The following is a 26,467-nucleotide window of genomic DNA, read 5'->3' as shown; positions in this document are numbered from 1 at the left end:
GCTCCTGGATGCAGCTGGGCTGCCCTGCTCCTGGGGGTGGGGTGCCAGGGCTGTCCATGAGCAGCTGGAGGGCGTTGGTGTCGATGTTGGGGAGGTCTTCTTCATCATCAGTGCTGTGTTGTTGGGTCTGCTCTGCAGGGGGTGTTGATTGTCCCTCTGCAATGTGAATGGGAGATGCATATTGACATTGTGTTCACATGTATGTTCACACATTGTACAAGTTTACTAACAGACTGCATGACAATGTATATTGTGACTGTTTGTGGGGAGATGCCTATTTGATACGGGACAGTTGACATTTCTACACCATCAGGGATGTGAGGTTGTACTTGTACATTGTCATCTCACAGTTTCCTTCTATGCCAAATGTGAATGGCCATTTTCTGCACACAAGCAGCAGCAGTTGTGTCCTCTGTTTTGTTGTGAAAGTGTTGCAGTTTGTACCACATTGTTGACAATGTTGAGGTGCTCGGATTCTTATGTGTGTGTGCTGCAATGTGGGTGGGTTGCCCCTTAAGCTTTGATTTTGCGGGCCCTTATACCTTTCAGGCGGTGTGCCTTTGACTTCTGTGCTTATACAGTGCTGAGATGTTGCAGACTTGTGTAAATTGGGTTCTTGGTCGGAGTTGTGACATGGTTTGCCCACAGATGTACTATACTTAATTGTGCATGTGTGCCATTGTGCCCATCTCCCCCCGGCTCCCCAGTCCCTGGTCTTTACTCACCCTGTTGCTGTTGGCTCAGGTCCTGTTGTGCAGTGTCCGGTCCCCCAACACCTGCTACCGTCTCCCCAATATTGGTCCCAGGCCGGTCCTCTGTGGGGCTTGTGGGGTTCTGGTTGTCCTCTGTGCTTGCTCCGGCTACCTCCATGGTGCTTCACAGTTGTATGTGTTTTGTTTGTGTTTTTTGCTGCCGTTTTTATAGTGATTTTTTCCCGCCTGACTTGTGGGACTTGCAGGCGTGGCGCTACTTATTGCTGTATTTTTATCACTGTTGGGCCCTTTGCAGCTTTTTTCACGTTCGCATATACATTTTTATCACCGTCCCGGTGATTCTAACGCAAACATTTGACGTGTTATCGGAATCTATCGCATGTTACCGCCGTGTTGTGAATAGGACGTTAACACAGAACTATTTTCCTGCGATAGAAGGCGATATGAAACATTGCGTTGACCTATTTTGGCGATGATTATTGCACGTTCTTGAGAATATACCCCACTGTGTGGAGTTGAGTCTCCTACCTGTGGCAAAATATTAACATTATGACCCGACTGGGGAAATTGCAGTTAGGACACATCCTCTGATTATGTGTGTACTGGGGGTTAAGTGTTATGCAAGACACAGTCTTACCTTTGGGTTTGGAAGATAGTAACTCTGCTCTCGGGTAGGCCTGGAGGGGAATGAGGACCAGGGCCACAGATGGCATGCCATCAGCATGCCAGAAGCGCAGACAGGCTTCTTGGTCCCATTTGAGGGCCGTGATGAGAGGGCGGGGCAGTAGCCAAACATAGCAGGAAGCACACTAGGGCACTTTGAATTGAAAGGATAGTGATGAGCAACAGGAAAAAGAACACAAGCTGGGGTCCAGCAACCCCCTTTGGGAGGCACAGGCTCCTCGGCGCTGCACAAGAACTGGTAAAGATAGTTGAAATAAAATAAAGGTGAGTAAAAAGATTAAAACATAAAACAAAAATAAAACTGCATTAAGCCTTACACAATGCAGCGAATATTAAAGATGCCAGTCACTTTTCAAAAATTGCCGCTAAGGGCATACAAGGAAATTATTAAGAATCGTCTTACGAGAGTATCACTCCTGATACAGCACAGATGCGCTACTCGGTCCCTCGGTCCACTTGTCATAACAGGAAAAAGATGACAAAACAACAGTCGATTACCAGTAAGATGGTTGGAAAACCTCCAAACAGGCTGGAGAACAAAGAGCGAAAACATTTTTTTACCAGTCTAACTACTGCTTTATATCCAGTCACCAGACCAGAGCCAATGGTCTTAAAGAGATGCACAATACCAGTTGTCAAAGAAGGGTTAATATTGTTTGCACAATATCAGCAAAATGCGTCCAATATTATGTGTGTGTGTAACAACCTCTGAATCTTTGAAGCAGTTGTGGCTGTCTGCAGATTATATATTTCAGCCACAGAAGTCAAACAGACTTTGGTAATGCAAGTACAGTGCTGTCATCTAGGAATGCGCTGTGGATGGAAATCAGCATTTTTCACTACAATATGCAATGCTGCGCAGACTGCGGAGTACTTTCATTTTTTTCCTACCGCCGTTTGTGCAGAGCTATCTGTATAGAATATGCTCTGGTAATACTAAATGGGCAAGGTAGGCAAAGCTAGAACAAAATATTGTTCATATTGGAGAAAATCTTGTTGTGAAGAGTGGGATAATACTGATACTTTACATCCATTGCACTTAAGGAAGAGACCCACTGCACCCACCTCAGATTTTTGGAGTGAGCATTAGGAACGCGTTCTTTGGTGGTTGATGCTAGTGCTGGTAAGGGAGAAACTACAATCATTTGTTTCTCCTAAGCCAAAGGGCACTCCTTCAAAGTAGCTGTCGACACAGCTGCAAGCCTCTTTTCAGTGGAAGCATAACGTGCATTGACTGGTGAATACAATTGTGACTTGTATGCTGTAGTAACAGTCTGTCCCTCATTGTAGGTCACATAGTTATAACTTGAGTGACTTGATATGACTCTAATAACCAGGTTGATCTTATTGTCTCTTGTTTGTATATATTTTGAGCCACATGCATCAAGCATTTTTGCCCTCGCAAATGGACCGATTCACAGAATCGGCCCGTTTGCAAGGGCAAAAAGGCTTTTTCTGGTGCATCAAAGGCTTTCCATTCACAACTTAGGTAATCACAATTTTTTACAAAATTGAGGAATGCAATTAGGGAAGAGCAATTTGCAATTCCCGAAACACAATGCATCAAGCCTTTCCTAAATGCAAACTGTGCATTTAGGAAACGTTAATGACCATCAGCTTCAAGTTGAGGATAATTTGCGCATTCTCTGAACTGACATTTGGCACACACATAGGGCATGTGTATGAACCAAATGTGCACACTTACCTTTTTGCAGTGTGCATCAGGGGAGCCTTAGGCACCCTGGAACCCTTGGAATTGCATGCAATTTGCGATTTCCAATTTGGTAATCGCAATTTGCGGATGCATTCCCATTCATTCCTATGGGCCTGTAGGCCCATAGGAATGAATGGAGTGACATTACCTAATAGCGATTCGCAATTTGCGAATCGCTATTAGGTAATGTTTAGGAATCACAATTTCTTTTGCGATTCCTACACGCATAAGGAATTGCTATTCCTAAATAGCGATTCCTTAAAAATCGCCATTTAGGAATTGCAATTCCTTATGTTGATGCATGCAGCAGTAAGTCACTAGCATGTCTGTTTGCTGAGCAAACAAGATATCAGTGTGTTTATTTGTCCACTGTTTTGATGAAAACGTGGGAAACATCAGGTCACACATTATCTTCTCTCACTCTATGTAGTGCAACAAGAAAGTACGGCCAAAGCTGACAAATCCTAAAAGGAATTGCAACTTCTTGATTGTGTCAGGAGGCTACAAGGTAGAAGACTTCTGCTGGAAATCAGGAGTTAAACTCTTGCCCTCACTGGATAACTTGTATCCTAGGAAAGTCACCATCAGATAGGCAATCTTCAATTTTTTAGAATTAATCCTGTAACGGTTTGATGTTAATATAGTCACTTTTCTGTCCACCCTAGTCATGTGTATATCCAATTCATCATCTCTAGGATAGATATCATCAATGTAAACCAAGACCTCGGGAACTGGTTGTAAGATCTCCATAATATGTGCTGAGAATAAGCCAGCACTGTTCTTACAGCCCATAGGCAAAAGACAAAATGAGAATTTCACCCCGTTAAAACTAAAGGCAGTTAGATACTCTCTTTCAGGTGCAAATTGGTGATATCCAGACTTGTTTTTATTTTTGTTCGCACCATGTTGGCCATTACACCTGTGCTATGGGCATTTTGCACTGCATATGTCCATGTCTGTGATTCTAGAGTCCTAAAGTCTAAAACAATCCTACAGGATCTGTCTGGTTTAGAGATTGGAAAAAGAGTTGTGTTCATTGGTGAAATGCAAGGCGCATTATGCCCTAATATTGCATCTGATCTAATATTGATTTAATGCCACAATTTGCTTCTGGTTTGAGAGGGTATTGAGCTTGTGCTTGAAGTTCACTGTGTAAGGGAATGACGTGTGATAGAGTGTTTATACCACCATACTTGGTTTCTGTATAAGACCAGAGCCTGTCTTACAGCCCACTCACTGATATAGGGTTCACTGAAGACATCTGGCACTATAAGAGATAAAGACACTCTGATTACTTCCTACCCGAGGCACTTCCCTAATAAACACTAGTGGTCAGTCCTCTTCAGCTAGGATGATGTCATAATCATGAATCATCTGCGACCAGAAGGCTACTTAAATGGTGTGTAGTATATCCCCTTCAAGTTGTATATTCAAATCTTAAACCCTATCAGAAGGATGTCAATGTTTATTTGGAGTCTCAATTTGTGTGAAGTCATCAGATGGATTTGCATCCAGAAACTTCTGAAGCATCTGACACACTATCTTGACATCTGCTGCACTGTCTAGAAGCGCTCTCGCCCAAGTCCTGTTTTACAGGAGGACTCGTTGCTGTATCAGCATGTTTTTTTAGAAAGTCCTGCTATATTCTTCTTTTTTAATGGAGTTTTAGTCTGATCCTTCCTCTTTCCTTTTTATGCTGATCTCTGTCTTGCCTCCTGCTTCACTGTTCCATTTATACTCCTCCTTTCTTCGGTACTTGGAAAATGCCTTTCTCTGCTCGTTTTCTGTCAGTGTCCTGAAAAGAACATGGAGAGTGGCTATCAGATTATTGATACTGTTTAGAATGTTTTAATTTTATCGTCCCTTAAATTTTAACCACCCCTACAAGATGCACGGGAACTAGTCCATCTTTTCTCTTTCTCCCTCTGTTTCGTATTCACTTTTATTGCAGATTTCTTTTCAATCAAACCTTCATTATCATTTTTAAGTTTTAAATCTACCTTAATGTGTCAGGTACCCAGGGTAACAGGACCTCTAGAGGCATACACTTCCACAGTTATTTTTGGTAGTTGCAGTTCATGATCTTAAACTGGAACCATTCCAAGTCTCTGGCATATAGTGAGAACCAAAGCTTCTCTCTTAATATTGCTTAGGATGATGGAGGAAAGTGTAGAAACGTTACCCCTTAACTTCCTTCCTAAGTTCACAGCAGGTGCATTTCTGTGCTAATTTTGTACCTGTTTAGGTACGTCATGGGGAACTGCCAATGAAGACCTGCCTGTGGCGAAAGCAGGTCTGGAGCTTAGCGTGATTTGCTCATATTGTATGAGTTGCCTATATAAGAATACAGTCTAATTTAAAATTCCTATCACCTTCAGCGGCTGCTAGGGTCAGAAATGAGAAACAGGTGTGTAGCCAGCTAAGACTCGCCATGTAGCCCTTTCATTGCTCCAATCAATCATTTCTGTGCATATGTGACAATTGACCAGCAAACCAAATCTAGTGTTCCTGATAAGCCAAAGCGATTTCCAAATCTTTGAAAGCCCAAAAATGGGCAGGCGATGCCACTGCTTTGTAAGCATGAACCTGCCCTGAAGCAGCCTCAAGGTGCTCGAACTGTACCCATGGGTAAAATGTCTTAAAGGCATATGCCGCATGTGCAGCAATTACAAACATAACCCCCTCTAAACCCCTGCATTGGGGAGACCTCGTGACTTGAGATGCTGAGTGACTGATTCCTAGTAGTTGGCTCCTATTGCAATAGGTGCTGCCATGGAGAATGTATTCAATTGAAAATGGAGTCAAAGAATTTGAAAACCCACAGAATGGGGAACAACCTTTTACGAGTCAAGCTTCACAAACCTCCTCACATAGGTGCTCCATTATCCCCAGTAGAAGGTAACCATAATTACTATGTCTATCTCCGTAATAACGTACCAATAGTTCACATGCGTAAATACCGAAAGAATTACTCAATGCACAACCGTAAGATAGAAGCCCCATGTTGGCGCCAACTGTTGTATAAACTACGACTGGCGTATTTCTACAATGTTAGTTTTCCCACCCACCGATGGCACAGGTGAACTTTGGTTCAAGGCACCAATGCTGAATGTGAAAGGCAGATTATTGAAGTGCCACAAAACCCCACCCAGTGCATTGCTAAAGTGGAATAATTGCTTTTCGGTTACTAACAATACCCAAATTGGGATCTGGAGCACTGTGGCATCGGAAACAGACCTATTTCTCTTTACAATATCACACATACCAACAATACTAAAAAGAATAGATACTTTTAACTAAAAGCATTTATTGCAACAAGCGTACCTGTTTCTCAGCACATCTAAAACAACCACGGTGAATAGCAGAAAAACAGCACATAGGCATGCTGTTAACAAAGAACAAAAAAAATGAATATTTCAAACATTGTTAAAATGTCAGGTAGAATCCAACAACCTGAAACGTACTGCTATGCGCTATGCTTGGAGAGCAAAGAAAGTTGAACTTGCTATCTAGACTTTCTTAGGAAGAAGCAACTCACTGCAAAACCTTGTTGCCAGCAAAAGCTCTGATTATCAAAGAAGTGTGAAGGCAATGTTCCCTGCAAGAGAACAATTTATGCCATAGCAGCGACCCTTCTCCTGGACTCAGCTCATTAGCTGCATCAGATGCAATGGAGCATCTTCGTGGTGGGTTGGCAGCATTCAAGACCGTCTTCCTCAGTATCTTGTATGATAATCTGGGTGAAGGCCTTCTCCTGACAAGTGGTCAGGGGGCAGTCCTTATATAGTAAATCTTATCAGAGATTCGATTTTCTGGTTTAGGAAGGTTTGACACATAAGTTAAATTGACGTGAATTCAGACTACACTCTTTTGGCTACATGTCTGTGTGTGCTCCTATTTGACCATGGTATTGTGATCAATTGACACTTGTCTTGAACTTATTGTCACATCAGGTGTGAGATCTATGTAATTGTCTGAATGATTTGACATTTTCACAGTTCTTGGAATGATAAGGTCAGATGACATCTGTATCAGTGGCAGACATGACATTGATTCTAGGGGTGGGAGAAACTCATGGAATTTGACTCTGCGCTCTACAAAAAGCCTGCAAAATTCTGCGGAGTTCTGCAAACATGCAGGAATCGGCGCGTTGCACTACCCATGCTGTGATTAAACAACAGGAGAACTTCCTTTGCTAAAAAAAACAGCACAAACCACACCAGAGGGTTCAGCTACTCGAGTTGATTTTGCTGCGGATAAAGTAGATTTTCTACTCTAGCAGCAGCATTCTGACCGCGAATGGTCACGCACCAGATATCCTCCTACCGACTGAAAATCACCCTGGGGGATGCCAAATCTAGCTCGCACTTGCTAACTTACCGATTTGGCACGCGTTGCAAGTAACACATTCCACCACCCAACGATTGGCGGAATTTGGCCAGAACTCTGCATTACAAGAATAACATGGGGTAGCCAAAATTCTGCCCATTCTGAAGGCAGAATGGAATATTTTACCCACCCCTAAATGATTCTGCATAAATCGGGAAAAATGACGAACCCGTTGTCTAGAATTGAGAAAATGGCAGCTCCCATTACCTAAGATTGAGTCAGGCCTGCTTGAAATGGAGTTGGACATTAGGAGCTTTACTTCAAGTCAATTGTCGAGACATGGAAAGACTGGAATCCCTGACCTCCAAAGTTGCACTGAACCATTGCTATCACTTTCGTGAACACCTGAGAGGAGTGGTGAGGCCAAAGAGGAGCACAGCGACCTGAAAATGCTCTTGCACCACTCGGAACTTCAGGTAATGCATGTGGGCCTGCAGGTCGGGTGACGTTAAAAATAAGAGTCCTGCAGGTCCAATGCTACCATCAAGTCTCCAGGGTCAAGGGCAGACACGGCCTGGGTAAGAGTGAGCATCTTGAACTTGCAGTTCCAAAGAAAGGCATTGAGAGGACAAAGGTCTAATACGGGACCTCTGACCGTTTTTGCACAGAAAGTAGCAGAAGTAACAGCCAGTTCCCATTTATAATCCAGTACCCTCTCCATGGCTCCTTTGGTCAGAAGGGTCAGCACTTCCTTCTATAAGACAAACAGATGGTCCTCAGTCAGCCGTCCTGTGGATCCTCTCAATGCACACCCGACCCAGGGTCTTCCCTTCCCCCCTCTTCCCTCTCAGCTGCCATAGGCCTGCACCTGCCTCCTGGAAGCACTGGAGGGCTTCTCACTCCAGTGACATTTTGCACACCACCTCCCATTGCGCCTCGCAGGCCAGACTTCCAAGACATCAACTACACAGGCCTGATCTGTTTACAGCACTGTTGGAATTGATGACCATATCTATTGTTGTCATGTTTTTATGTCTTCTGTACATAGGGACCAGATATGTATTTTCTGCTCCCTTGTTCTATATGCAAATGTTATAATAAAGAAAAATGTAAAAAAGAACCTTATCTGCCCTTTGCATCACTACTCAGATGGAGGTACTGAAATCAGTAGCTAGCAAAGGTAGAAAGACCAGCCCGATGTTTAGAGAAGTATCCAGTCCACTGCAATGTTGCCACCCATCACACCAGATGTCTTCAGTATATGCTTGAGCAAACACATACCCTTCATCATAGTAGTCATTATCAGAGTCAGTGCCAAAGTCCCATGGGATGCTGAAAGGCTGTGGCCCACGGCAATTAGGGCATGGCCTTGATCGATGTCAACATAGAGTAAGCTTGGAGTTAGAGAGCACTATTTGTTGTGCTTTGTCATCTGGCGGCATCAGCATTGATCCTCCCAGGTCTGCCATGGGTTGTAGTGCCTATACTAATGTCAGCACCAAAGCATGTGTGGGGCCTGAAATAGGTCCAGAGGTTCCAGCAGGCACCAACGGAAGACCCGCCGGTGTGGTCCCTGTTGGAGGTCCTTGCGGTTCCTTGGAACCCAAAGGCACACCAGAGGGAGCCAAAGAGACACAGCATACTTCATGGAACTTGTGGATTTGCTGCGGTGTCATCAAGGACCTGGAAATTCAGGTTGCACTGAGGTGAGAGTCGGAATTGGCTCCAAAGGATATCAAGTACTGGAGCAAGATCAAAAGGCATGTTTATGTTTTCTCAGAAGTTTGAGGGTCGCGGGAAGATGCCAATTCCCGATTGTACTTCTTATGTTTATTTTTTAACATACCCAGTGACTTTGACCAGGAGGAAGATCTGCTGCAGGAACGAATTTTGGAGCAGGAACTAGACCTTCCCTTCGACTTTGACCAGTCATAGCGCAAAAACTTCTGGTGTTTAACAATGCACAGCTTAGCCTCACAGTTTTGGGTGGCCTGTGGATTCATCAAGGTGCAGTTGCTGCAGGCCTTAGATTCTTAGCATGACCCCCAAGCACCAAAGACAATTCTGTTGGGGATCTGTCACAGACATTTGCTTGCAACAATCTCTACAAGGTTAGAACACTTTGGTTTTAGAGGGTGATATTTTCCCTTGTACACTGGTATTTAAAGTTAAATTTCAAGAAAGCAGTCTCATGAAGAGACGAGGGTAGTTCAGATCTGTGTTTGGTGGAACAGAAAGAAACAAAACCGGAAAGCTTGGGTGGCAGTTATATGTGGCTCTGCTTGTCACTTCAGGAGCAGAATAAAAGCAAGGAGCCACACAATGCTGCCTCCCGCTGCACAAGGGTACCGTTTAAAAATGTCTACATTCAGTCTGACACCGGGGGAATATTTAAAAAATGGGAATTCTGAAATAAGAAGTAGTCATCAGAAATTATTTTTTTCCATAAAAAAGGCAGCATTGTTTATAAGAATAAGTAACAATACCAAAAGCATAATGTAAATTATTAATGTATACTCAACCCACTCAATAATTCTACATTCATTTTCATCTCTATCATATTGTTAAGAATAATGTGAAATCTAATCACATTTGTAAGAATATTTACAACTGTTATTGTATGGGTCACATGAAGGGTGAAGTTATAAGCTTTGCATATGGTATTTGAGTTATGGTTTACATGGCTGGTATGCAAATTACAGATTGTGGTACTAAGCATTTCGGTTTTAATTTGCAGCTATATCTGCATGTTTACTGTGTTATTGCCAAACCCAAAATAACTTTACTTAACCTTTGTTTAATCTATCTATCTATCTATCTATCTATCTATCTATCTATCTATCTATCTATCTATCTATCTATCTACATATATATTCACCAGAGAACCCCAAGATTAAAAGGAAGTTATAGTTAGATGAAAACTTCCGAATTTCACCAGAGCTTTCCAGTGGGACGAACTAAGGATCCAGGTCGGCTCGCAGTTGAAGGAGTGGGACTTGACTCTCGCCTTTGCTCCTGGTCACCTCTTCTACCTTTGGACTTAGAAACTTTATGGAGCTTTTTCTCATGGGATAACTCAATGATGCTCCTCACCAGGCCAGATTTGGTGAGGGCTCCCGGGTTTGGGTTTTGACCAGCTCCCAGTCAAACTCTGGAAGTCGGACCTTCGGAGCTTTTCAGCAGGATGAACATGGAGGGCAGGCTGGCTCAAGGTTGAGTGTCACCAGCTTGGCTGGCCAGGTTGACTCAGTCCACTTATGGAGCTTTTTTCCAAAGTTGCTCCAAACTTCTGGATCATCTTCCTGAAGTTCCTGTGGGGGCCCCAAAGTGTCCCAAACTTACTCCAAGGGCCTGGAAGCTACACGATGGTCCTTGAAAGTTTGGGATTTCAATTCCCACAATCCACTTGAACCAAACTCTTACAAATATACTGGAGTCACTCCAGGCTGGGGATTCTTGGTGGTGATGGTCCGGGTGAGCTCTGTTAACCTACAGCTTGCAGGGAGTCCACACTTTAGCCCTTTTGAGGAAAGTTAGGTCCAGAGGGCTGTGATTCCAGATTATGCAGCTGGCCCAGTCAGTCAGAGTGCAGGGCCTGGTTGTTGCATATCAATCTTCCAGCATGGAACCTTCTTCTTCTGTGGTTTCAAGCAGCAGATCTGCGAGGCACTGCTCCTCTGAGATACTTATTCAGTGTTCTCTGGGGTCACACAGGAGGGAACTCGTGTCTAATGAGGTGCATGACAACACCCCAGAGCATCACCATCTCCTCCAAAGTGTGGCACAATAGTCTCCCAAAAAGCACTATTTCTCCAAAATCCAACAAGGCTGAAGTCTCAACAGAGAGGCAAGAGCTGGCCAAACCAACCTTCACGATGGCTCGTTTCCATAGCCTCCCTCCCCCTGGCAGCTGCATATTCCTTCCTTAAGCTGAGTTCAGTGGGGGTGGGCGTAAATGGACCTGGCTTTCTCTGCCTCTCCCCCTGGGCCTTTGAACCTCATGGTTTACAACCCCTGCCCCTTGCTCTGGATTTCATATGCAGCAGAACCCTCTCCTCCCAGAATGGCTCTTCACCCCAGGTGCCACTTATCACTTTATCAAAGCAGTCTGGCTAATCCTCTTAACTCTGGCCAATCGAGACAGCTCACTGGAAGGCTGAATTTTGGCTTACAGAGAAGAAAGTCTTTTAACTTATTTTCTGTACATTTCAGGATAAATTCAAAAACAGCATATTGTTAGATTTGTCAATACTATTCTCCTAAATCCTTGAATTATATTTTCAGTAAAGCCTAGCATTAGGTATTAAATAATAACTGATTGCCATGTTAACCTATGGGGCTGGGGATCTTCAATGAAGAAAACAAACTGGGCAATTTCTTCAACAGCAGGGCTTCTAAAATATTGTTTGTAAGGACCCTGCTTATATCTTCAGGGCCCCCCACCCCTGGGACACCTAGGGGAGACTTTAGGGGTTCTGAATATACAAAACGTATGTAGATCCTCACTCCCCAGTGCTCCTAGCACAAAAGTCGATTTTGAGAAGCACTTTGCTACGATGAGGCAAGTGAAATGTGCAATTTCACTGTCACCAAGGCATATAAAACCTCTTTTATAAGGGTCCTCCTTATAAGTACCTGACCCCCAACCCCTGGGACACCTAGGGGAGAGGGTGGGGGTACCTAATATGCCAAATTATTGTAGTTTATCATCTTTTAAGTGCCCCAAACACCAAAGTCGAGTTTGGACACAATTTACAGGCTGAAAGCAGTCCTTCAACACAGGGCTGCTTTTAAACTGACCTCAGGCTTCAGCAGTGCATACATGCAAGTGCAGAAAGGGCTGTTGACCTCTAAACTGCCATGCCTTATTATATACTATGGAATTAAAGGCAGTTTTAATCCCCCTGCGCTATTATGTACTAGGACCTTATTGGAGAGTATGCCAATAATAGAGGTACCCTAACCCATAGTGTTCCCCTGGGTATGTATGTGTTTTCACCGTATTCTAATTGTGTTTTCAGCATAGCGCTAGCCCTGGGGCTGGTTTGGCAGAGCCCAGGGACAGTCAGAGTCAGTTACCACCAGTACTTTGCAACAACACTGCAGTACTCATACTTGATTCCCATAAACTGTACACGTTGCCCTAGGGTGAGCAACTAAAATCCAGAGCTCTATCACATTTTAGTAACAAATCAAAGACTGAGGAAGAGTCACAGGTCTGTGGAAGGTAACAACTTGTAAAGAGAGAACAAAGCGAGGTGGAAGTGCTAATAGAAAATGGGACAGGTACAAAAGTTTTAGAAGGGAAAGCTTATCAGACAGATAATGCTATTGGTGTGGAGACATGCATAAGAGGAAAGGAGCAAACTTCATGTAGGGCAAAAGGTGAAGAGCTAAAAGAATGAAAGTATCATGGATGAAAGTGAACCGAGACAGACAGGAAGTGTAACAAATGGGCTACACCCATTTAGTCCACCAGTATTTTTCTGTTTTGACGACCCCGTTTTTGGACCTTTATTGTGGGTGAGTCTCACTCACTGTAAATTCCCAGAAATTGGACTGAGCATGTTTACCACCAGTGTCTACCTTTTAAGATAAGGCCACCGTGGTACATCTAGGGTAAGAGGCACTGGGCTGGGTACGCATGAACATGTGTGCAGACCCATGTATGCTGGCTGCATATTTGAGACTACCGTCGTGCACAGCCTAGTATCTGTGCATAGCTAGCCAGTCAAAGAAGGGTCTATGCAAGGATTGCTGATGACCTGGGCCAGACCTTATAATAACAAAGGGCATTCATAGTGTAGGTCTGAAGGGCTTACAGGAAATTCAGAGGTTTTTTCACTGCATAATACAAATTGGCTAAATCTGCCCCGCAGTATAGTTTTGCTCCACTTGAGACTACAGGGCTCCAGAAAGGTATTAAACTAGGGTAAAACATGAACGCTGAGTTTGAATTCGTATTTCACAACACACTACGTCCACATCTTATGGGACTTCAGGAAATGTCATCTTTTTCTGGCTCAACTTACAATCAGATTCCAGGCCTTTGTATGCCCTACAGAGCCAAGTTAATCACTCTGCTCCGTAACAGAACACAGACCACCCCACACAAAAAGAGCAATTATCAGTGATTGACCTAGTTCCTAGGAGATGAAAGGGTCATGGGAGAAATCTGCATCTGATAATTAGCCTGTCTCACTGCACCTGGGATGGGACAGTCAGGCCCACGAGAACAAAGGGGGAGGGCCAGACAGCTGAAGCCAACACAGTAGGGGCTCGCCATTGAAGTTTTGGTGGGCAGGGATCTGGCACTCATATCAGCTAGGGGTGGAGCCGAGGCCCCCAGAGAAGAAGTGAAGTTGCTCTGCTGGATTGTCCCAAAATACTGTGCAGGAGGATGGGGACAGTGGTGCATGGCATTTGTTAATCTCCATCCCCCCCTTAAAACCACTTGTGCAAGGGGGGGGGGGGGGGGGGGTGACAGTTTAAAAGAGCCTGGACCTGGGAAGCAATGACGGTGGAAACAATACTCAGCTGACAAGTCACCTGAGGCCCTGCAAAGACGGACTAAGGAATTGTCTTCAGCTCAACCCCATGACTAGGATTAGTATCTCTGGGGCCAATGGTGCTGGCCCCTTATGCCCCCTGAGGACCAGTTGGAGGAAAGGACCTGCTGTGGGACCCTGGATGGTTCCCCTAGCATCTCCATGGAAACATGTGGACATGACCCCACAGGCTCTGCAAGACAGTCAGGAGGCTCTGGCATCTGGGGAGGGAGGACAAGAGTGTGCTCTGCGGACTGGTTGGGGTTGCACCAGATGTCCCACCAGCAGGAGAGGAACACTAGAAGTCAGGCAGAAGAGAAGAGCTGGTGCAGCAAACCAGTAAATCCAGCTCCTTCCAGAATATGCCCCTTTAGAAGCCTGAAGGTCTGGTTAACATGCAGCTAGGTCTGGTCACCAGGAGCGGAACGAGCTAAATGTGACAAAAATAGGGCCAACAGAGCCTGAGATATGTCCATTTTAAGAGTTCACCTTTGAATAGAGAAAGGGAGTGTGTGGCCATTCACTGTATGTTAAAGAATTAAGCCCAGGGTGGGCCAGGGCTCGGAGATCTGCACTACGTGTATTTTTGTTAAATTAACCTTATTGCCCCTGGGAAGAGGACATTTGTGCCCCACCCCCATTCTTGTGCTTATTCTCTGCCTCCAGGGACTCCCATCTCCCCAGGGATGTCACAGTATTTTTTGGGGCCTGGTTCCCCATTCCCAGACCCCAATGCAGAGAGAGGGGGCTGGAGAACAGGTCCCGGGAGCCAGGAAAAAGTATGTAGGGTGCTCACTCTCTGCCTGTGCCTGTGTATGGGGCACAGATTAATCCTACCCTTAGCCTCCCACCCTATGGAGGCAGGAACATTGTGCATGCTGTCACTTGCAGAAATCAGTGCAGGCACGAGCAGCACTCTCAGGATGCAGGCTCCAATAAAGAGCTGGCAGCCTGTAGAGCCACGTGCGCTTTGGGGGTCCCTGTGCCACTCCCAATGGAAAATAGGACAGATGGGTGCTCAGGGTGGAAACAGGGTATACCACCTTACAAAAAGTAGAGTTGGCAGAACGTGACAGGAAGCCTAGGAACAAAGCTCATTCAATATGCAAGGATCGGGCCGAGGAGCACCTCATAGTGCCCCGCGGGGCCCCGAATCTGCATATTTCCTTTGCTTGTGGTCCACCAAAGCTGTTGTGAAAGGTTGCATTAGGTGTAGCTGTCCTCCTTTATGGGGTGTAAGGAACACATTACATTTCCCAATCACCACCATCCTTCACGTTTTTAACCCTGGCTGGAGGGTCCAGGAATAAAGTTATAGGCACAGCGACACCTCCGAGCTAGTTTGAACCTACACCATACTGCACCTTCACTTCCGATGTTCCCAGTCACTTTAAAACCATTGTTTCTCCATATCCCACCAGCCACCTCCCTCCCTGAATTTAGCCCGCAAGAAGCCCAAGTCATGATGGGAGACCTGGGTAGAGGGGGGGGGTCACGGATTTACCGCTCCCTGGTGAACAATGGCTCCGCGACCCTAGACTCACTCCGCACCCGCTGGGAAGGTTGGTTGGGTCCCTTGGAAGAAGCAGACTGGCAAGACGCGACCATGGCTCCTAAAACCCTGACGACCTTCTCTAAATTACGTCTTGTTCAACTTTATTATTTGCACACGGCATTCCTTACCCCTGTGCGTCTGTACAGGGCAAAACTACGCCCCTCTCCAGCCTGTCCTCGGTGTAGTCACGCCCCGGCTGATTTCTACCACATGGTCAGGCAGTGTCCTCTTCTTGCTTCTTTTTGGGCGGGTGTTGAGTCAGAGCTCACGCAGACATTGGGATGGTTGGTTCCCCATGACCCCTTGCGTCTCCTTCTGGGAGTTTTTGACGGTCTCGACGGCTCCAGAGCATACAAACGCTTCTTGGGCACTGCGATTGCAGTGGCTAAACGAGACATTACGGTGGCTTGGTCCCAGGCCAGACCCCCTATTGTGCGTAAATGGAGACGAGGGGTAGATTGGTGTGCGGCCCAAGAGGAACCACTCTTTGAGGCTAGGGGATGTCCCGAGAAGTTCGAAAAGGTGTGGGGCAAGTGGCTAAATTTGTTGTTCTGATTAATATGCAAGTTTCCTTACAATTGTGCTATATCCATGAGGTGGCCCCTCCAGGGTCCTTGCTCCTGGGTCCGATGTACTGCTGTCTACTGTTGATGGACTTTGCTACAGTGTATAAGTTAATGCTGTCCTTGTATGCTTTGTTTACTATAAATGCCAATAAACTTGATTATCAAAAAAAAAAAACATTGTTTCTCTTTTGTGTTGTATTGTCTTCCCCACCCTATTCCTCCACCCCAGGCGTTGGCTGTGCCGGGGTGTTTTGTAGCAGCCCTATGATGAAGCATGTCACACAATTGTGTGAGTGAGGGCAATATTAAGACACACAGCACGTGCCACCACGAGACTCAGACATTTTTACTGCTCCCTTCTCCTTTTGGTGGAAATTTTGTGGTTGTTTTGTGACAGTGAATTGTGATTGCTAGTCCACACTACCTCCCCTCAGTAGGCGTTGGACTTTTCTGCTTTGCCACTTGAGAGAGTCAAGTGCTAAAATCGGATAAAAAGACAAATGTTTACATATTACTTACGCAGCTCTCACACACTTTGCAATGAAGAAACCAATTTCATACAGTGAGTGAAAAAGAAAAACATTAACAACAATAAAGACGAATTGAAAGAGCTCAGCAAACATGAGAAAGGATACAGAATAGACAACCAAAGTGCTAAAAACAACAGAATCAGAAAATCAGTGAGGTGATAATGAAGACATTACAGTGATACATTTAGTAGCAGGGAAACAGTAGAACAAAAATTATGTAGAAAACAACCAGATCATTGGGTATGGTACCGCAGAAAATAACCAATTAAGTAAATCATATTACTGCATTGAGCTTTTGCATAGCCGCTCCCTGCTTAATGTTCTTCACACAAGATACAAACGCTTTTCAACTCGTTTTTATTGGGAAACTCATCCAACCACAACAGATGCACGTTACATATGTAAAGTTTGGTACAATTATGAAACATGCAAGTAATCAGAATATGCAAGATTTTAAAGAACTATTCAAAAACTTAAAGATGAAAGAGGATAAAACAACTGCAATCACCCAGACAGCCCTGTGGCCCAAAATGCCACGGCCCATAAGGGCAAAAACAGCAAGATGATGAAGAAAATATAAAGCGAGTCAAAATGCTTTTATGGCGTCTAGTCTTGCAGCAGAAAACAAACAAATTATGCATAGCAAACACTTTGGGACCGATAACATCACAGTTGCTGTATGGAACCTCGACCTATGCCCTCTAAAAGGATATCTGGGCACACAACTGGATAGCCACAGATGAACAGAAAGTGCAAAGCCAACAAAAAACAGACTGCAGACAAACAAGACACACACAATTGTGAGAAAAGACTCGGTTCCATAAATTGCTATTGCCAACCAACATAGTACCACAGGAGATAGAGCTGTGTTTTGGAACCTCACATTCATTTTGAAGAATAAGTGTTTTGTTTCCTTCAGTGTTGATTCCACTGATATTCCTTCTACTGATTTGAAGTTGATTGACTTCTTTTTTGCAGCATCCTCTGTATTTACATTTGCAGACATGGGCTACAAAATAAACTCGATTCACTACATGGCAAATACTAAACGGTATCAGTCATTCTATATATACATGATAAGATTTCAGTTATTATTGCTTGTTCAACAGTAACCACTATTCGTGTGGGTGTATATGAGTCTGTGCGTGCATAAGGTAGAGCACGGGTAACTATTTGGAACTGTAGAACTCTTGTGCACAGCTATGCATTTTTTGTGCTTTAAAACTGGTTGTCAATTCGATAATATATTATTGTTTTTGATTATCAAAAACTATCTAGAAAAGGAAAATGTACTGAAAAGCCACAAAACTATGTCATAAATCTTTTATCTTTAGTTCCTACTCAGACATTTTTTAACAGTGGTCTTATGACAAAGAGTATACAGAGTGATACGGGCACCCACTATAATGCAACACTGTAAAAGAAGAGCAACACAGTGCATTATACTGTCGTTTTTTACGAATTTACTCAGAAATCCTTTTTACGACAACCACAAATCTCAAAAACTCATCAAGGGCCTGAGTCTCTTTTCAGCTTGAGCTACTTGTCAGACTGTGTTCAGAAATTCTACCTCAGCAATGCTTCTTGACAAGAAAAAAAATCTAATTAGAGATATCTTAAAGTGATAACCTGCTTTGTTTTCTCATATATCTTTAAAATGCTGTATCGAAACAGATTAACTTAATTGGCATCACAAATGTTGGCTTAGCCAATGTAAACGCTAAGAGTGACCTCACCTGATTCTGCACCTTGGACGCTCCGATTGCTCTGACATAAAGCTTGTGCTGCTGAGGCGTGAGGCACTGCTGGTACGTGAAATGGCTGAAATATCGCTGACGTCACTATCTGATGATTTGGCAGAGACGTTATCACAACTTCTGTACTGATCTCTATGCAGGGTAAACTAAACATAATAAAGAAAGAAAGAAATTGTGAGGAACCACTAAAAAAAGAATATATATAAAGATTTAACACTGTGCAGTGTGCGATTCATATTTCAGAAAGTCGAAAGAAAAGATTTAAAATTTCACACAACTTTGGGAGAGTGTGGTAATATCACAGTCATTTTGACATCTGTACAAAAATGTAAAACAAATGTACAGAACCCCAAATATGAACATTATAAAGGAGCGACATAACCTTTTTCTATGGGTTTATTCAATACTTTAATAACTTTGGAATGTATACATTTGTTGAAACTCTCTAATCAATAAAATACACTTCACAAATGGATGGCAGACAAAGTTATCAGAGTATTAATGCCGATGTAATCTAGAATGTTCTTTTAAGGCCTCGGTCTCCTTATCTAGGGACTTAGGACTCCTATGTCATGTTACCTTTTAAACTAGGTATTTGAAAATTAGTAGCCAGTACTTGTAAGGGAACCAAGGTGCAGACATTCTGAACTTGCTTTCCAAAAATCAACTTACTCTTTTAACCCCTTCGTTGCTAGGCCTTCCCTCCCCCCCCCCTCCCCCCCTCCCTGTGCTAAGGCCTTTTTTGGCCATTTGGGGTAGTTCGCACTTAGGCCCCTGTAACGTTTTGACCACATAAGATATCCAAGCCTAATTTGCGTCCTTTTCTTCCAACATCATGAGGATTCTAAAGGTACCCAGGGTTTGTGGATTAGGGTACCAGGAATAAAAGGGCTACAGATGAAAGTATCAGTTTTTTTCCCTGCAAATGGTATCACAAAAGGGGTTGTGGTGCTGAAATCACCATCTTCCCAGCTTTCAGGGACAAGCAGACTTTTGTCAGAAAACCAAAATGTTTTACACAGTTTTGGCATTTTTCTGAGACATAGCCTATTTTTGCTTTTTTTTGTGCTTTCAACCGTCTTCCAGTTAATGGTAGGAATGGGAATGAAAGCAATAATGGATCCTGGAAAGCTATACATTTTGGAAAACTAGACAAAATTCTGAATTCAGCAAGGGGTCATTTGTGTAGATCCTTCAAGGTTTCTTTATAGAAACTAACAGTTGAATATAGGAAAAATTGAAAAATTGTTGAAAAACGTAGCCATTTGTGCCAATGTTTTCACCTGTAACTTCTTCAAATTATGAGAACTGTTTGAAAGCAATATACTGTTACATCCGCTGGACGTTTCTGGTTGTGGGGATATATAGGACTTGTAGGTTCACCAACACCCCGACGAACCCTGAGCCAATAACTGAGCAGCGTCTTGCAATGGTTTTTTATTATGTATCGGGTATAGAGCAATTAATTTGGGAAAATATATACATGGAAAAATCGGTATGAAAGACACCTATGTATTTATGAAATAGGAACAAAATATAGAGTTTAGAAACAGTAGATATCTGCACATTTCCGAAAATGTGAGTACCCATACTAGCATGAGAATTGTAGGTCATTTTTCAAAATGACTTATTTTTTACACATTGTCTTACATTTGGAAGGCAGAAATGCATCGAAAGTCAAAAGGTAATAACAGTTTACAGCTCTACAATTCTGTGTTACCCTAAGTCTCCCGATAAAAATGGTAACTCACTTGTGTGGGAAGGCCTAGTGCCCGCAACAGGAAACGGCTCAAAACGCAATGTGGACACACTTTTATTTTTACATTGACAACTGACTCTTTTCTTGCCAAGTGCCTAGCTGTAGATTTTGAACCCTAGCTCTGCCGGCACCTAGGGAAAGCTAGCAAACCTATACATTTTTTAAAAATGGACACCCGGGGAAATCCAGGATTGGTGGCTTGACTGGCTCTCACCAGGTTCTGTTACCCAGAATCCCTTGCAAACCTAAAAATGTGTCCAAAAAAACATATTTTCCTCACATTTCTGTGGTGGAAAGTTCTGGAATCTGCGTGGATCCACAAATTTCCACCCACTCCGCATTCCCCAAAGTTTTCTGAGAAAAATGGTACCACACTTGTGTGGGTAAGCCTAGTGCCCGCGACAGGAAACGTCCCAAAACGCAACGAGGACACACCACATTTTCAGAGTGAAAACTGACCCTTTTTTTGCAAAGTGCCTAGCTGTAGATTTTGAACCCTCGCACTGCGGGCACCTTGGGAAACCTAGCAAACCTATACATTTTTTAAAACTATACACCCAGGGGTATCTAGGATGGGCAGACTTGACTGGCTCTAACCGGGTTCTGTTACCCAGAATCCCTTGCAAACCTAAAACTTTGACAAAAAAAACACATTTTCCTCAAATTTTTGTGGTGGACAGTTCTGGAATCTGCGTGGATCCACAAATTTCCACCCACCCCGCGTTAACCCCTAAGTCTTCCAAGAAAAATGGTACCTCAGTTGTGTGGATAGGCCTAGTGCCCGCGACAGGAAACGGCCCAAAACACAACCTGGACACACCACATTTTCAGAGTGAAAACTGTCCCTTTTTTTCCAAAGTGCCTAGCTTTAGGTTTTGAACCCTAGCTCTGCAGGCACCTAGGGAAACCTAGTAAACCTATACATTTTTTAAAACTAAACACCCAGGGGAATCCAGGATGGGGTGACTTGACTGGCTCTCACCAGGTTCTGTTACCCAGAATCCCTTTCAAACCTAATAATTTGACAAAAAAAACTAATTTTCCTCACATTTCTATGGTGGAAAGTTCTGGAATCTGTGTGGATCCACAAATTTCCACCCACTCCGCGTTCCCCAAAGTGTGGGTTTGGTAGGTTTCCCTAGATGGCCGCCGAGCCCGGGCCCAAAAACTCAAGGGACCCCATTGCAAAACCAGGTTGTTTTGTGATAGGTAATTTTGATGCCGCCTCAATAGGTTTTGGGCCCTTGCCTGTCGCGGGTACTTGACCCACCCATGCGAGTGAGGTATAATTTTTGTCGGGAGACCTGGGGGACCGCTGGGTGGGAGGAAATTTGTGGATCCACGCAGATTCCAGAACTTTCCCACACAGAAATCTGAGAAAAAACTGATTTTTTCAGCTACATTTTAGGTTTGCAGGGGATTCTGGGCAGGAAAACGTTAGGGGACCCACGCAAGCCATACCTTGCTAGACTCCCCCAGGACTCTAGTTTTCAGAAATGTGTGGGTTTGGTAGGTTTCCCTAGATGGCCGCCTAGCCCGGGGCCAAAAACTCATGGGACACCTCTTGCAAAACCAGGTTTTTTTGTGATAGGTCATTTTGATGTCGCCTCAATAGGTTTTGGGCCCTTGCCTGTAGCGGGCACTAGGCCTACCCACACAATTGAGGTACCATTTTTCTCCAAATGCTTTGGAGAACGTGGGGTGGGCAGAAGTTTGTGGATCCACACAGATTACAAATCTTTCCACCAAAGAAATGTGAGGAAAATGTGTTATTTGAAAAAAAAAATTTAGGTTTGCAAGGGATTCTGGGTAACAGAACCTGGTGGGAGCCAGTCAAGTCACCCCATCCTGGATTCCCCTGGGTGTCTATTTATTAAAAATGTATAGGTTTGCTAGGTTTCCCTAGGTGCCGGCAGAGCTAGGGTTCAAAATCTACAGCTAGGCACTTTGCAAAAAATGGGTCAGTTTTCACTGTGAAAATGTGGTGTGTCCACATTGCGTTTTGGGGCGTTTCTTGTCGCAGGCACTACGCCTACCCACACAACTGAGGTACCATTTTTCTCAGAAGACTTTGGGGAACGCGGGGTGGGAAATTTGAGGATCCACGCAGATTCCAGAACTTTCCACCACAGAAATGTGAGGAAAATGTGTTTTTTTTTTTACAAATATTTAGGTTTGCAAGGGATTCTGGGTAACAGAACCTGGTGAGAGCCAGTCAAGTCAACCCATCCTGGGTTCCCCTGGGTGTCTAGTTTAAAAAAATGTACAGGTTTGCTAGGCTTCCCTATGTGCCGGCTGCGCTAGGGCCCAAAATCCACAGGTAGGCACATTGCTATAAACAAGTTCGTGCCTAGTTGGCTTTCTGCCGCCCTGGGGGGATATCGGGGGTGGGGTTGCCTCAATATGCAGAAACACTATGGCTGTTTTTTTGGGGGGGTGGGGGGCATTGGTATGCCCATTCTGGGAAGCCCCAACCCCCACGCATAAAAAAAGCCAGCGTAATCGTTGGCGTCTAGTGGACTTTTTGCCCCCACCCCGGGGGGGGGCATATTGGGGGCTACTGCCCCTTATGCCCCCCTCAGGGGGGGCAGGAAGGCTGTAGTTTTTGCGGGAGGGTGGGGGCATTGGCATCCCTGTTTTGGGCAGCCCCCACCCTAATTCAAATTTGCCCCAAAAAATCCCTGGCGTCCAGTGGGCTTTTTGACGCCCCGGGGGTCAGATTGGGGGCTACTGCCCCATCTGCCCCCTAGGGGGGGGGGGCAGAAAGGCTGTAATGTTTGCAGGGGAGGGGTTGGGGGCATGGGCATGCCCGTTTTGGGCAGCCCCCACCCTAATTCAAACTTGCCCAAAAAAAATCCCTGGCGTCTAGTGGGCTTTTTTCCCCCCCGGGGGGGGGGGAGATTGGGGGCTAATGCAGAAAGACTGAATATGGTCCAAAAAATATGGGGGAGCCAAGGTCCTTGCCCAAAGGGCAGCTCCCCCCTCCCTGGTGCTAGTGGGTGGATCCCTACTTGGGGATCGCCCTCCTGGGGTGATCCCCAAGCAGGGATCCACTAGGGAAGGGTACCATTGGAAAGGGGAGATTCTCCCCTTTCCAACGATACCTCTCCCAAGTGTTTTGGTACTTGGGGGACTGAGCTCCACGAGCACTGAAACACTGACATTAAGTTTCAGTTTCGTTTTTGTTTCAATGACAATTGCGCGCCATGTGCGCGATCGTCTTTGACACAAATTCTAAAAATAGGCCTGGGGAGGTTGAGGGAGCTCTTCCCCACCTCCCAGGCAACAAACAAAGGGAAATCCCTCTGCTGCCTGCAGCAGAGGGATTCTCTGAGCATGTGCTCATGACGGAATGGTTCCGTCATGAGCACAGCAGCACTTGTGCTCATGACGGAACCATTCCGTCATGAGCACTGAAAGAGTTAAAGAGTTTATGATTGTTTGCTATACATAAAAGTATTTTATGAATGGTAACTTTTTCACTGCGGAGTATCCGGACATTAAAAGACAGGACTGTCCTATCTTTTTATGTGCGAAGACTCTGCAGTCGTAAAGATATACCAGTCAAATACCTTTGTGAATAGCAAACAAAACTTAACTTACACAAAACAGTAGGTTTACCTTTGTGAATCAGGCACTCTCTATTTTTTTGCTGCTTGAGTTTAATTTGGTATCTACAGTTACCCACAGATCGCTCTCATAGTTGCTACATTTGCGTAATCTATGACTCACAATGATTTTGTAGGTTGTTAGGCAAGTTTGACTAACCAGCTGACTTGCATAGAAAGCATTGACAAAGCCAAAACATCTTGCCTATGCAAGACTTAGCGGCATGGAGGAGAGTGGCTTGGGCTGGAGAGTATTGGAGTGATGTAGAGTGTTTTGGAGTGGAGGGTGTGAAGTGGTGTAGAGCGGATTGGTGTGTCATAGAGCGGAGTGTTGTAAATTGGAGTTTCATAGAGTGGGGTAGAAAAGAGTGGAGTATAGTGAAGTGGCACAGAGTGGAGTAGAGTGTTGTAGACTGGAGTGTGGTGGAGTAGAGTGAGGTAGAGTCATGCAGAGTGGAGTGATGTATAGTGGCGTGCAGTAAGAGGGGAGTAGAGTGGAGGGGCATACAGTAAAGAAGCGAAGAGTTAAGTTGAGTGCTGTGGAGTGGATATGTACAGTGTCTTAGAGTGGGTGGCGTGGAGTGGTGTTGAGTAGAGCGCAGTGTGTCACGGAGTAGAGTGTTGTAGAGTTGTATGGAGTGGAGTAGAGTGGCGCAGGGTGGTGAGGAGAGTTGCAGTGGAGTGGTGTAGACAGACCGGCGTAGATTAGAGGCGTAGATTGTAATAGAGTGCCGTAGAATGGAGTGTCAGAGTGCTGTACATGGAGGGGCATACATGGAGGGGAGTACAGTGGAGTAGAGTGTGGTAGAGTGGAGTGGGGTGGGGTGGGGTGGAGAGGCACAGATTGGAGTAAAGTGTCATGGAGTAAAGTGTCATGTAGTCAAGTGTCATAGAGTAGGGTTGAGTGGCATAGTGTAAAGTGGAGTGGAGTAAGGTGTCCTAGAGTGGAGTGGCATGGAGTGGAGTAAACTTGAATAAAATAAAGTGTCTTAGAGTGGCAAAGAGTGTCCTAGAATGGAGTCTCATTAAGTGGAGTGCCATAGAGTAGAGTAGTAGTGTGGAATAGAGTTGCAGAGAGACCTATCGTTAAGTGGCACTGAGTGGCATGGAGTAGTGTAGAGTGGAATGTCACATAGTGAAGTAGGGTAGAGTGACCTAGAGTAGAGGGGCAAAGAGGGGAGTGCATAGATTGGCATATCGTAGAGTGGTGTAAAGTGGCATAGAGTGGAGGGGCATAGAGTGGAATGGTTTGGCATAGAGTGGATAGTTGTAGAGTGGAGTAAAGTGGGATAGAGTGTAGTAGGGTAGAGTGGAATAGAGTATCACAGAGTGTCTTAGAGTGGAGTGTCGTAGAGTATCGTAGAGTTTAATGTTGTAGTGTTGAGTTTGGTAGAATGGAGTAGCATAGAGTGAAAGTGTACTGGCATAGAGTGTCGTACAGTAGAGCGGCCTAGAGTGGAGTGGCCTAGAGTGTCGTAGAGTGGATTGTCATAAAGTGGAGTGTGATTGAGTAGAGTGGCTAACGTAGAGTGACGAGGCACAGAGTGGAGTAGTGCATCATAGAGGGGAGTAGAATAGTGTGTCGTAGAGTGGAGTAGAGTAGTGTTCGTAGAGAGGAGTGGCACAGAGTGGAGTAGGGTAGAGCGGCATAGTGTGTCACAGAGTGTCATAGAGTGGAGTGTCGTAGAGTGGCATAATGTAAAATGGCATAGAGTGTCTCCGGAGTGGAGTGGTGTTGAGTGGCCTGGAGTAGAGTGGAGTGGCATAGAGTGTTGAAGTGTGGTCATAGAGTGGCATAAAGTGGAGAAGAGTGTGTAAAGTGGAGTGGCGTAGAATAGAGTATGCATGGGGTGGTAGGGCACTGCCATTACAGACAACACTTTTTTAAGTGAAATGACCATTACATTTACACAGACATACTGTTTTACTTATAAAAATATACAGCACACAAATGATAATGTACGGCAAATCAACAGCTAGTGTATTGATTTGTTTTTATTTGTTTCCAGCACACTTCAGAATTACAGATATTTAAATGTTGTTGTGTGCTAGAAAAAAGTCTTTCCTTTCACACATCCAGATTGTCAGATAAATCCTCTCACCTTGAAGTCAGAGAAAGGAAAATAAACCGTAAGTTCCCTCGGAAGACAGAGCCTGACATTTGACCCCTGTTTTTGAATGCACAGCAAATGTGACAGGATAAGAACTAAATGCAAAAGCATGTATACAGAAAGTGAGCACTCATGAAGACTACAGAAAGAAGGCTCTGCTCCACGGGAGGAACAAAGACTTGCTGGATAGCCTAAATCAAATAAAGCCATCAAAAAGAAAGCACGCAAATGTGAGTTACAAACCACAAATCCAATGGAAAGCCATGGATGAAATTCATTTTTAGGTCAGCTTTCAGAATGCTCCCACAAAGTCTTCAGGGTTGGCTCCCACCTAAAAATAATAAGATTGGCACCAGTGCAGTTTTCTACTCTGTCCATCTTTACTGAAGTAGACGAGTGTCACAAAGGCAAGAAGCATCACTTATTACTCCAACGGAAGCAGACCAGGAGCAACCTGTAGTCTGCCTCAACAATTCTATGTCAGGGCCAGAGGCGAGGATTATGCTCATCTTTCTTTATTATCCATACTCCAGCAACTTCAACTCAACAACAAAAACATTCAAGTCCCATGATCCCTGCAGTTCAAGGGTCAC

At 44.5% G+C, this 26,467-nt stretch overlaps 1 protein-coding gene across 5 annotated transcripts in view; it reads right to left on the bottom strand.

Annotated features, from left to right (window-relative positions):
* The window catches only part of RIMS1 (regulating synaptic membrane exocytosis 1), a 1,904,179-nt gene that overhangs the window by 282,207 nt on the left and 1,595,505 nt on the right, over positions 1-26,467 (bottom strand). For all 5 annotated transcript variants that reach the window (XM_085610935.1, XM_085610937.1, XM_085610936.1 and 2 more), the window contains one exon: positions 18,376-18,542. In XM_085610935.1, coding sequence (XP_085467061.1) covers positions 18,376-18,542 — 167 coding nt within the window. The remainder of the gene's footprint in view (positions 1-18,375; positions 18,543-26,467) is intronic.

The sequence above is a fragment of the Triturus cristatus genome, chromosome 6 (assembly GCF_964204655.1).
Source record: "Triturus cristatus chromosome 6, aTriCri1.1, whole genome shotgun sequence".
Taxonomy (NCBI): domain Eukaryota; kingdom Metazoa; phylum Chordata; class Amphibia; order Caudata; family Salamandridae; genus Triturus; species Triturus cristatus.
This window is presented reverse-complemented; position numbering and strand designations above follow the sequence as displayed.